The 12,816-nt window shown below is 37.3% G+C and overlaps 1 protein-coding gene across 12 annotated transcripts in view; it reads left to right on the top strand.

Annotated features, from left to right (window-relative positions):
• The window catches only part of HELZ (helicase with zinc finger), a 182,608-nt gene that overhangs the window by 50,553 nt on the left and 119,239 nt on the right, over nucleotides 1-12,816 (top strand). For 10 of the 12 annotated variants that reach the window (XR_016223506.1, XR_016223505.1, XM_051825839.3 and 7 more), the window contains 5 exons: nucleotides 345-396; nucleotides 1,731-1,806; nucleotides 4,804-5,002; nucleotides 5,455-5,562; nucleotides 6,936-7,233. Coding sequence is in view for 8 of the 12 variants with exons in the window: in XM_051825839.3 (XP_051681799.3) it covers nucleotides 345-396; nucleotides 1,731-1,806; nucleotides 4,804-5,002; nucleotides 5,455-5,562; nucleotides 6,936-7,233 (733 nt within the window). In the remaining 4 variants the exon portion in view is untranslated. The remainder of the gene's footprint in view (nucleotides 1-344; nucleotides 397-1,730; nucleotides 1,807-4,803; nucleotides 5,003-5,454; nucleotides 5,563-6,935; nucleotides 7,234-12,816) is intronic. The other 2 variants (XM_089316769.1, XM_089316768.1) reach the window with 1 other exon arrangement.

Below are 12,816 nucleotides of genomic sequence, written 5' to 3'. Positions count from 1 at the left end.
AAGAAAAGGCACCTCTCTGGCTGGTTATTCTGTAGATGGTAGGAAGTGGAGAGTGAAATGGACGGTGCTACTCTTGTGGAGTTCAGGACTAGGCACTTAGACTTCCTTCTTTTACTGGGTAATTTTTATGTAAGGGGTCTGTATCATTTCTGCAATGAAGGCCTCTCAAGTGTTTCTTATCCACACATAATTAAGGTTTATTATAGAACAAAGAACAATATCATTTGCAATTTGTTATTAAAAATGTCTAAGCCTTTCAACTCCACCTTTAATGTTGCAAATTTAATTCCACATGAACTGGTTATTTCTTATTTTAAAAGTGTCTTTCATTTGAAAAATTGCAGACAGCAACTAGTAACGTCCTCTCTGGCTATCACGTGGAAGACTTAGATGAGGGTGAGTACCACACTCTGTGTAGCTTCTGTGCCTCCAGGCTGTGCTTCTTACTTGAGCATTGGGAGGGCAGGGGGTGCACTGGGTTATGATACATGTAAATGGAGATGTGGGTTGAATGTAAAAATTTAATTTTAAGAAGTCGGTATAGATGAAAGCAGTTTACTCTCTGCACTTTCTCATAGAATACTGCAGTAATGGAGATAGGAGGTGACTTGGGTTCTTGTCGCGTTCATCCTTTTGCATCTGTCCAGGACTAAATTCAGATCCCGGTCTTAGAATCTTCTTTCTCTCCTTGTCTTAGGCTAGTACAATGAAACTTTTTGGGAGTTCTGATCTGTAAACTGAGTTGGTCTTGCCCGAATTAATGTGACCATCTTCTCTGCTCTCCTCTTGCCCGGGAAAGGGAAGAGAGACCAGCAGTCCTGAGTGTTTGCTCATTGCTGTGTCCCATGGTAGTGGCTTTCGCAAGCTGAGTCCTTCTTTGTGTTCTTGGTAGTGGGTGAAGCTGGTGTTTATTAAGGTTTAGAGTTCCCCAAAGTCACACAGCTGGTAAGATCGAAGCACAGCTTGACACTTAAGCTGCTGGAGTTATCTTTTCTTTTTCTTTCATGTTTTTGGGGTAGGGGGAGCCGCAGTGACTTGAAAAGAAATAGGAAATGTCTATGAGGTCCTTGAAAACTTCCTGCTTAGCCTCTAAAGCTTGCGCCTTTTCTCTCTTAAGTCTTATTTTCCTTGCCTTATTTGGCACCTCACCTAAAAAAATCAACTCACTGTTTTCAAATATAAACAGGTGATATATTTTTTAGCTCCTATCTTAGGATCCAACTTTCAAGTGTAAAAAAAAGGATTATGGTATACAGTGACATGTGGAAGACAATCCTAGGGTACATGAATTACAACGTGGATCCTCTTAGCATTCAGTGTGCAGTAGTGGAATTTCCTTCCAAGACCCTAGTTTTTTCATTCCTGAGGAATTCCCAATAGAGACACATCCCAGGCTAAGCAGTGACAAGCAAACCACCCTTGGGAGTGGTTGGGAAAGAGATTGAAGTGAAAGTATGTCCACCAGTTGCTAGGACAAAGGGTCACCAACCTGACGCAGCTGCTGGGGACTGCCTCTTCAGAGATTCTTAGTCATATGGGTGATCGATTTAACTCAGCTTCTTGGTTTGTTTTTGATAGAAGCAAATGTGCCATGTCCTTTTTTTCATCATCTGGGGCAGTGTGTGTGTGTGTGTGTGTGTGTGTGTGTAAATTATAGTACTGTTTTCAGCTAAATATTAAAATTACTAGGTAGCCTCAAATTATAAGACTATATTCTGGCTCCTCCGTAGGGTCTTGCAATGCTTGGCATTTCCGCCCACCACCTCGGGGAATCACGAGTAGCGAGGAATATACTCTGTGTAAAAGGTAATGTGAACTAATACATTTTTTAAACCAGTTGCAGGTCTTCGTTGAGAGGAGAGATAGTTTTCCTTCAGTCTTTAATAAGTAATAATTCAAATTTAAAGAAGATAATATGTTAAAGAAAAAACGTATAAAGATTGAGTTTATTTCCTGTTTATTTTTAAGAGTAGTTTATTTTCTGTTTGCAACAGGAGTAAAAAATGCCATTGTCATTAAATAATAAAAGTCAAAACAATATTCAGCAGCCACCTTTTAATTACCAACAGGTGATGTAAATGCAGGCTATTGAGATTTTGTTCAAAAGTCTTTTGTAAACCACTTGTATTATTGTGGCTGAACTTAGTTGCCAGTCTTGTTAATGTGAAATTTACCCGGGTTATTGTGATTGAAATTACTTCATGTAAACTGAAATAGAGCATAAAATAGAAAAATATTAAATTATTTTAATAGCATATAAAAATACCTTCATGTAATAATTATACAGGATTTTTGAATAATTTATATTTGAAGAACTAACCTTTCAAAATTTAATAAGTATTTATTACTGTAGAAAGAATTGTTGAAGTCACATTTTACAAGGTGAACTACTTAGTTCTTTTTATAAGAACTAGCAACTACTAGGAATTTAGGTATAAATTTTCATTTGCTTTATGATAATGAAGAAAATTTGTGTCATTTTGATGATTGGTTAAGACATTGATTTGATTTTGTAGTAGAAATAAAGAAAACTACATAGAAATATCGAAAATCCTGGTAGCATCATGTTATAAGAGAGGTAGAACACAATTGTATAAAAAGGAAATATTAGATTTATAGCCTAGATAAAAGTATAAAACTTGCACTTTTTAAAGAAAATAATTCAAAACAAACCAATAGACAGATATTTGGTTCATTAAGACATATTGTACTTAACCATACATACATTATTTTACATGTGTTTTCTGAAGCATAAGATAATTTAATAAATGGTATAATTTTAAATTTAAGTGTTTTTTGAACCATCAGGAGCAATTTTAGATATACTCACCTTTTCAAATATGGTAAACTGTTTGGTAATTTGCATTGTGCTGTGTTTCATTTTGTATTTCTTATTAGCCATATTTTCTCTAGTTGAAATTTGTATAAAGTCTCTTGTGTCCACTTTGCTATTTATAATTTGATTTTCATCTTTTTCCCTCATAGGGGTACATTAGTTTTTTAAAATGCTTTCATTCATTTAAGAACTGGTTGTACCCATAGTTTTGCAGAATATTTAAAACTTTAAAAATTAGTGATTGGAATCTTTTCTTTATCTGTTTTGATCCCCACCACAAATTATCAATTGAATTTTCTTTTAAAAAAATTATTTTTGATTGACAAATGGTTGTACTTACATATAATGAGTGCCAAATGATGTTTTGATGTACTTGTATGTATACATTCTACAATTGTCAGTTGTATAATTTGCATTGAAAATTTGAAAATTTTTCATTTCTTTGTTGTGAGAACATTCAAAATCCTCTCTTCCTGCTGTATACTGCATTATAGTTGGCCATTGGCACCCTATTGTTCTGAGTCATAAAACTCGAGAAATTATTAACTCTGTCCTTTACTATTGACATTTATGAAATTTACTCTTTGGAGACTTGAATGTGACTGTTGGGTAAATGTGTGACTCTGTAATATAAAATTTCTGTTCTAAATTTACTTAGCACTTATAGGCAAATTGATGTCATCTAATACTTTCAATGAAATATAAATAACAGTACTATAGCAAAGACTAAAAGCATTAGGTTTAAAGGTAAAAAATAGAACCTCTAAAATGACAGTTTAATAACATATTAAATTTTTTTCAGAATGAAATTCCTAATATACAGAACTTTGAGCTAATCTACTTGATGTCAGTGTGGCTTTAAAAAAAATGCTGTCCTGAGAGAAATTGTGTAAGAAATTGTGTATGACAAAGGAAGCTACTCTTCAGTGAGCCTCTCTGGAGGAGTGATCATGCGTGTGTTCTGTGTGACAGGATCCCCTGAGGGTCTGGAGGAGTGATCATGTGTGTGTTCTGTGTGACAGGATCCCCTGAGGGTCTGGAGGTGTGATCATGCGTGTGTTCTGTGTGACAGGATCCCCTGAGGGTCTGGAGGAGTGATCGTGCGTGTGTTCTGTGTGACAGGATCCCCTGAGGGTCTGGGGAGTGATCGTGCGTGTGTTCTATGTGACAGGATCCCCTGAGGGTCTGGAGGAGTGATCGTGTGTGTGTTCTGTGTGACAGGATCCCCTGAGGGTCTGGAGGTGTGATCATGCGTGTGTTCTGTGTGACAGGATCCCCTGAGGGTCTGGAGGAGTGATCGTGCGTGTGTTCTGTGTGACAGGATCCCCTGAGGGTCTGGGGAGTGATTGTGCGTGTGTTCTATGTGACAGGATCCCCTGAGGGTCTGGAGGAGTGATCGTGCGTGTGTTCTGTGTGACAGGATCCCCTGAGGGTCTGGGGAGTGATCGTGCGTGTGTTCTGTGTGACAGGATCCCCTGAGGGTCTGGAGGAGTGATCGTGCGTGTGTTTTGTGTGACAGGATCCCCTGAGGGTCTGGGGAGTGATCGTGCGTGTGTTCTGTGTGACAGGATCCCCTGAGGGTCTGGAGGAGTGATCGTGCGTGTGTTCTGTGTGACAGGATCCCCTGAGGGTCTGGAGGAGTGATCGTGCATGTGTTCTGTGTGACAGGATCCCCTGAGGGTCTGGAGGAGTGATCGTGCGTGTGTTCTGTGTGACAGGATCCCCTGAGGGTCACGGCCGTGTTATGCACGTTAGGACCTACTTGTCAGGGAAGGTGGGCAGTTGCTGTTTTGGTCATTTCCATTGTTCCCTGAAGTTCTCCCTCCTCTGTACGACAGTGCAATAAATGTGGCCTTTCAGAGCTGTTTTGGGTTTGCTATTGAAGAGGCAGAGGGCAAATGCTGAAGTTTGTCTTTCAAATGGTTCAGCAAAGTGTATGATAAAACAGTCTTTCCCATTCTACTTAGATTTTTAGAGCAAGGAATCTGTAGGTATGGTGCCCAGTGTACTTCAGCACATTCCCAGGAAGAACTAGCAGAATGGCAGAAGAGATACGCGTCACGATTGATAAAACTGAAACAGCAAAATGAGAATAAACAACTCTCAGGCAGTTACGTGGAAACCTTAATAGAAAAGTGGATGAATTCGTTATCTCCTGAGAAAGTGGTGAGGAAATAAACTACATTTTTTTTGTTTGTCTTATACAACGAACTTATTTGAATCTTGATTTATTATGTATAGTATTTTTGCTTATTTCCTTACCTTCTGTATGAACAACTTGATTCTTGATAAAATGTTTTTAGTGGCAAAAGTAGACCCAAGTGGTAAAATAAAAGCAGAACTAAACCATCTGGTTGGAGATCTGTAGATAATATGTTAATGACTTTGATTTAGGCAGACTTGGTCTGCTGTTTTTTGGTTGTTGTTGCTTCTGTCACTTATTTTAACTTTTAAGTATTTTGTTCCTACAAAAGAAACTGAAAATGAATGTATAAAATGCCTGACTTGGTAACAAGTTCCTTCAGTCTTTACTGTTGACATTTACTTACCATGCTAAAAGTTGGTGTTTGTACTGTTTCAGCAATGAAAATATAATGTTAATTGCTTTCTGTTTTCAGCTTAGTGAGTGTATTGAAGGGGTGAAGGTTGAACATGATCCTGACCTGTCCGTTACGGTCAGCACCAAAAAATCCCACCAGACATGGACCTTTGCACTCACTTGTAAGGTATGAATTTTGTGCTAATTAAAGAACATAAATTTTGTTCATTTTTCTCAAGGCTTTTTTGGACCCTTAAATCTCTGTGATGAGAGAACATTGAAATGTTTTTCACTAAGTACATTTTTCTGTAGATTCCATATTGTGCTAAAGTGTATTCCTGTATTTTGATCATTAGAAGTGCAGTTTTTAGCCGGCGCCGTGGCTCAATAGGCTAATCCTCCACCTTGCGGCGCCGGCACACCGGGTTCTAGTCCCGGTTGGGGCGCCGGATTCTGTCCCGGTTGCCCCTCTTCCAGGCCAGCTCTCTGCTATGGCCAGGGAGTGCAGTGGAGGATGGCCCAGGTGCTTGGGCCCTGCACCCCATGGGAGACCAGGAAAAGCACCTGGCTCCTGGCTCCTGCCAGGATCAGCGCGGTGCGCCGGCTGCAGCGGCGGCCATTGGAGGGTGAACCAACGGCAAAGGAAGACCTTTCTCTCTCTGTCTCTCTCTCACTGTCCACTCTGCCTGTCAAAAAAAAAAAAAAAAAAAAAAAAAAAAAAAAAAAAAAAAAAAAAAAGAAGTGCAGTTTTTGACTTGGAGATACAATCTTTGTAGATATTCAGAATGCTTACATATTTATTTGATGAAGAAGTTTTTGATATGTTGGCTCCTAAGCTTGGAACATAGGATGGGGTTCATGGCTTGCAATTAACTACTTAAAAAACTTGAATTGCTTGTCTGGAAATTCTAAGATTTTTAAACAATGGCAACTTATTTTTACATTTGATTTGATGAAATCACAAATTCTGAAATGGATTTTTAATATGAGATGTTTTCTATAGGACTTTCCATCTTAAATTATAATCGTCAGAGTTTAAGATAGAATTGAAGTGAAAAATTTCTGTGAATATATTCAGTGGAGAAGTTTTGTGTTTAGTGACATTTCTTCCACTGTACCCTCTCTTTTTTGGGATGAAAAATCAGTGAACATTTGGCTTCAGCCTTGAACCCAATCCAGTACTTTCAGAGGTAACTGCCCTCTTATGAAGGCTTCCTACTTGAGGCTACTTAAAACTTTATTAGGTAAAGGTCTGGGAAGTTGGAGGTCAAGTACTACACAGGGTGATGACAGCTTTTGTCACAGTGAAAGATGGACATATCACAGAAAGTGCAGGGAGGCTAGTGATGTAGTATAATATAGCTTCTTAACAGCTGATTTTTTTTGACTATTTTGACTTTTTCTAAGTGGCTTATGAGCACGATTTGTTGTTTTTAACATTATACATTAGAAGCATGGGAAAGTGAAAGCCCCTTATGGAAATATTTTCTTTGAAGAGCCCAATTACAATTGGATTTTTCACCCCCTTGTACTCAATGAATTATTTTAACTTCCTTGTAGCCTGCAAGAATGCTGTATCGTGTAGCATTGCTTTATGATGCTCATCGTCCTCATTTTAGTATCATTGCAATATCTGCCGGAGATAGTACTACCCAGGTATCACAAGAAGTCCCAGAAAACTGTCAAGAATGGATAGGAGGAAAGATGGCCCAAAATGGATTAGATCATTACGTGTATAAAGTCGGGATAGCATTTAACACAGAAATATTTGGAACTTTTCGCCAAACCATAGTTTTCGACTTTGGATTGGAACCAGTACTCATGCAAAGAGTAATGATTGATGCAGCTTCTACAGAAGGTAATATTTAGACTTTTTTCCCCTGATACAATGTATTAAAGGCAACATTGAAAGATGTATTGGCCCCGGAATATTCCATGGATAGGGAGGGAATGATAAGGATAAATGATCCCAAGTTAATTGACTCATTTACTGTGTAATGGGCTTAGAACAGTTCACATTGTGCCCTGATCTCTTCTTCCGGTTATCAGGCAAAATTTGCTACAGTTCCCCAAAACTGTATGAGTTAGATGATCAGGTCTATTTTGGTCTACCAATTTCATTGTAAATTAAGATGATTTTAGCACAGTCAAATCTTTTAATATTAGTTTGGGTAGTATGTAATTTTGATGGTAATTGTGTGTATACCTATAATGTCTGTTTCCATGTGCTATTGACTCCAGTAAGCTTTGCTGAAGTTATGTGTGGTACGCTAACTCTGAAGGCAAAGTCCTAACTATCAGCCTTCAGAAGCCAGTCTGTTTATTCACTGTGCACTAGGGTGAAGGACCAAAGTGCTTTTAACAGGATCTGCTTTCGTTTCTTGGGAAGAGGTCCCTGGTTTCAACGTGTGAGCCACCTGCAGAAGATGAATTACTCTGTATGTTTTCATGTTACTGCGGATACTTAGATTTTATGTTTGGATCCAACAGGACAAGGAAAGGATACATTAGCCCACATTTCCTTGACTTTTGGTTGGATTTGCAGGTGCTTTATTTAACAAATACCAAGTATTTATTTAACAGACACTGCATATAGGAGGGCAGTAGGAAGTTTGTTATTGCACTGACTATAGGTTATTGTTCACTCTATACCACACTGGCCCGTTTATGAACCTGGAAGGTGGTTTTTTTTTTTTTTTTTTTTTTCATGAGCAAATGCTAAGATGTTGTATTTTGCACATAGTAAACAGGTAGAATGAATCTGTCTTCTTCAAAGCTGCTAGTGAAGTTAAAGCAACATTTGTGCCTAAATTTAACAAGTAGGTGCAGTTTCCTTGTTTATGTGCTGATACTACCCCGAGTTCATTTGCCACTTACTTTGATCCCTCTTACCTGTTTAGACTAAAATGTATGTATCTTTGTCATCTTCTCAGTACTCTTTGAATCACAGAAAATTAATTTCTGTAGCAAAATATGATAGTTCACAAAATAGATATTTAGTCTGAATCTCTGCGCATAGGATTTGACACATTCTTTCTGTAGAGGACTATATCTAGTTCTCTACAGGGCTATATCTAGCTGTATGTATTGCAGGTTCTGCAGGCCAGATGGTCTGTGACAGCTGGCCAGCTCTGTACTACAGTGAGAAAGCAGCCACTCAATGTGGAGATGAATCAGTGTGACCGTCTTCCACTAACTTCATTTTCAAAGCAACAGCACACTAATTTGGGCTAGATTTGGCTTGTTTGCCATAGTTTGCCTACTCCTGTACTAGTAAGTTGGTTTTAGAAGCCAAAACTTGAGTACTACTAGAAAGCAACCTCTTTAAATGATCAGGAGATTTAAGTTATAAGGAGAGATGCATGCATCCCATGCTCTCAGATATAACTGTATGAGGATATTCTTGGTTTACATATGGGTTATATTTTAGAAATTTGCTTTTGGATTGGTGTTTTGTAATTTATGACTTGTTTTCCCATAGAAATAAGTATGTATTGTCAAGAATTCATTCTAGTTAATGAAAGTCTGTGTGATTAAAATACAAAATATTAAATGTCTACAATAAAAAATGAAAGAAAATGATACTGTTGCAGCAGGTAAGAATGAGAAAAGATGTTGATGAAGGTGATTTCAGGCACTTTCATAGGCTCAGGAAGAGTGAAGGCAGCCTGACCACTTTTGTCTTATATACATGGCACTATTGTAGTTGGATAAGAACAGGGACAAAAGTGAGAGCCAAATAGATTTGGGTTCAAATCCTTATTTTCTGTTTATTGCCTGTGTGACCCTGAGCAAAGTACTTAACATCTCTGAGCTTCCTGGGTAGTTGTCTGTAGCGTGGGTTAGGAACATCTGTTTTAGAGGGTTGTGAGAAGCAGAAATAAGCTTCGCATGACATTTGGCTCATGGTAGGCATTCAGTCAATAGTAGTGATTATTTTTATCATTAGCCATGATTAGGGTAATTGTTAGCTTAGATGCAGAATGAAGAAATTAGGAAAGGGAGAACTTTTTTTTTGTTTTAAATGAGGATTGGCATTAGGGTGCTAGCCAAGCGACAAAGAAGCAGAGGTAAAGACCAGAGCCATTAAGGCCACAGCACCTGCAGGTCTTGGCAACAGAACACAATAAAGATGTTGAAAGAGGAGTTGTCCAAGATGAGTAATGTTTTGAATCTAGTAACTGAGAAAAATAGTTTCTGATGTTTCTAATGTATCAGTTCAAAAATACAGTAAATCCCACATTTCATTCAGATATTGGAGAGGGAATTAACACAGACAAGGATATCTGCCTTCTCTTTCATGGTACTATGTCCTTTATTCCCTGCATGGACTCTTTGTAGTTTGATATCTTGGTTTTCTTTCTTATTTTCTTAGTTATGTTAGGGAAAATAACTGAAGAAAATGAAGCATTTTATTGAACTTATTTGGAATCATTTGAAGTAATTTCACATGGTGAAATTTGTTTTTAAGGATAGAGGTAAAATAAATACTAGAACAATATAAAATATATTTTCTGATGTAAGATTTGGACAAATTAGATGATATTTGGACAACTTTTTCTGGCTATTCAATTATCTGACTTGTGCTGGTTTTTAGTTAGATCTGTCTAATTTCTCTACTCTTAAAATTGATGTTATTGAATAGCTTACTGTTTTTGTTAAGGTCTTTTTTTTTTGCATGATTACATTTATTTCAGTGTGATTGTGTTGAGAGTTTTAATAGAATTCTGAAGAAATGAAAGAGTGCAAATATATAATATTTGTTTTCTGCTTCTATCTTGGTGATTATGTTCTGATTATTACAGCAGAGCTCTTATCAGCAAAAAATTTGAGGACAAAAATTTTTTTATGTTATGTCACAGTTTTATAAAACACTCTGAGATGATAAAGAAGCAAAATGACAGTGTCCCATTTTGTATTTTTCCCTGGAATATATTTAGGAACAATGAGAGCAAGATAGCTACTTTGTTAAAGTGACGACAGTGTGACAATGTGGCTAATTTGACTTCTAGTCTCAGCCAGTTTTTTTTATAGGCTCTTCCTTGACCTGGAGGTAGGAGAACAGTCATTCCAGGTACAACACATTAGCCAAACGCAGGCAGAGCTGGAAATTGATTTAAGTCTGAGCTGTACCATATTTCCATACAGTTTTAATAACATTATAAATTATAATACCATGTTATTTCTACACACACATTTAGTGATGTGAAATTGAGTTTTGAATGAGAAATATCTATATTCATTGCCTCTTCCCCATGATTAGCTGTTCATTGTTTAAACAAGTTATTCTCCTTAAATTAATGCTGGACACATATTTCTCTTCCATTAAGCTATAAATTTGCACCCTGCTGGATCATCCATCAGCTCGATGTTTCCTCATCTGTGTTGCACTGAAATAAATAGTAGCACCTATAGTAAAAAGTTCCATGAACAAATAAATTTGGGCATAGCACACACTTTACTTCTCTCTTAGAGACTGACAGGCACCTTAGTGATCAGACTCAGTGAAACATTTGGTCATGGGACAGAATTTCCTTAGTGTGGGACTCACTGAAACTTACATTATATAGCAGGCATTTATATCTCTCTAATACATTGTTGAGTATTGAACGAAAATCCTACTTATTAAAGATTCAGATTTGGATTTGGGGGAAAATCCACCCTTTCTCCTCTTACTTTATTGTCGTGATATTAAAAGCATGCAGACCTTTTCTCTTTGTGTCCCTGAGTGAATATTTTTTCTCTAGACAATATATGGCAATCCTGCAAACTGTTCAGGAAATGTGTGTAACTTTAACTTTGCTTTTTCCAGTTTTTTTCCTTGTTGGTGAGATTCAGGTTCAGAAAAAGACACTATGTACTAAAAATTTTTTTTGGACTAAAGATAAGCCTCTCAAAAATATGTGGCAAAAGACATCTACAAAGAAAGGAAGTTAGTGAGTTTTCCCCTTGCTTAGAAAATAAACTGCATTTTACACTTTATATCACAACTTTGATTAATGGAAAACTTCTTCTTGGCAAAATTGAGTTGGAATTCTGTTTTGAATATCTGGAAGCAACATGTTGAAAATTAACTCATATTTAACTCTGAAAGCTTGATATCATACATTTCTCTACTTTGAGTCTATCAGGTATGTTATATTATTAAAAGTTTATATGATTTAAAAATTATTCCCAACTGCCAAAGTTGTTGGTAAACTAAAGACATATTATATACTTACATCTGTATACTATAATGTGATCAGACAATAGAAAAATAGATTTTAAAAAATACTTTGTCAATAGAAGATAAATGCAACTGAGTAAAAGTTGAAGACAATATGAGATAATGCTTGTGCTATTCCTCTGCTGTTTTAACTTTTGTTAGCCTCTTTAAGAGAGATATGGGACTGAGTAAAGCATGGGTAAACTTAGGATATTCGTTTTTCTTCTACGGCAGTTTTGCTGAAAGGAAGGATTTTGAAATTGACAGCTCAGGTGGTAGTTTGGGATGACTTTGGGATTTTATTTTGTCATTAATTTGGGCAGTCAAGATTTGTAAAGCTGCAAACTAAATTATTTCCTGAGGAAGAGTACGGTGTCTGATTTTTTTTTTCCATCTTATTTTCTTTAAACCTAGATAAAGAATTTTTTTAAGATTTATTTTATTTATTTGAAAGAATTACAGAGAGAGGTAGAGACAGAAACAGAGACAGAGAGAGAGAGGTCTTCCATCCACTGGTTCACTCCTCAGATGACTGCAATGGCCAGAGCTCTGCTGATCCGAAGCCAGGAACCAGGAGCTTCTTGTGGGCCTCCCACGTGGGTGCAGAGGCCCAAGGACTTGGGCCATCTTCTGCTTTCTCAGGCCATAGCAGAGAGCTGCATCGGAAGAGGAGCACTCAGGACTACAATCAGCACCCATATGGGATGCTGGTGCTTCAGGCCAAGGCGTTAGCCCACTGCGCCACAGCGCGGGCCCCAAGAATTGTTTTTAATAAGCTCTGTCTTTGACCCATCATGACTCTTAGGAATTAGCCCTTGTGCTGGGTACCTAGCACTTTTCCACTCTGCATGTCTGTTAAGAGTTTTCAAGTAGGCTGCATGACACAACTCAGAACAAAAGTAACCCACCCTATGGATGCTTTCCTAGAACAGTAACTTTCTGGTTGAAATGTGAGCATTGATATTCTTAGTACACAAAGGCTAGGGAAGTTGGGAAGGGTATCTTGTCAGGCTAGTTATTCCAACTTTGAATTCCATTTTTGAGAGTGGCAGCCCTTCCCTTGTATCTTCTCCAAAAGATTAGGTGGATTCCTAATTTATCTAAATTTTTCTTAAGGGTTTTTTTTTTAACATATATTTTTTTAAAAAAGGTTTATGTATTTATTTGAAAGAGTTTCAGAGAGAGAGAGAGAGAGAGAAATGTATCTTCTGTCTGCCGATTCCCTCTCCAGTTGGC

The sequence above is a fragment of the Oryctolagus cuniculus genome, chromosome 17 (genome assembly GCF_051225735.1).
Source record: "Oryctolagus cuniculus isolate XC-2025 breed Fujian yellow rabbit chromosome 17, ASM5122573v1, whole genome shotgun sequence".
In the NCBI taxonomy this organism is placed as follows: domain Eukaryota; kingdom Metazoa; phylum Chordata; class Mammalia; order Lagomorpha; family Leporidae; genus Oryctolagus; species Oryctolagus cuniculus.
This window is presented reverse-complemented; position numbering and strand designations above follow the sequence as displayed.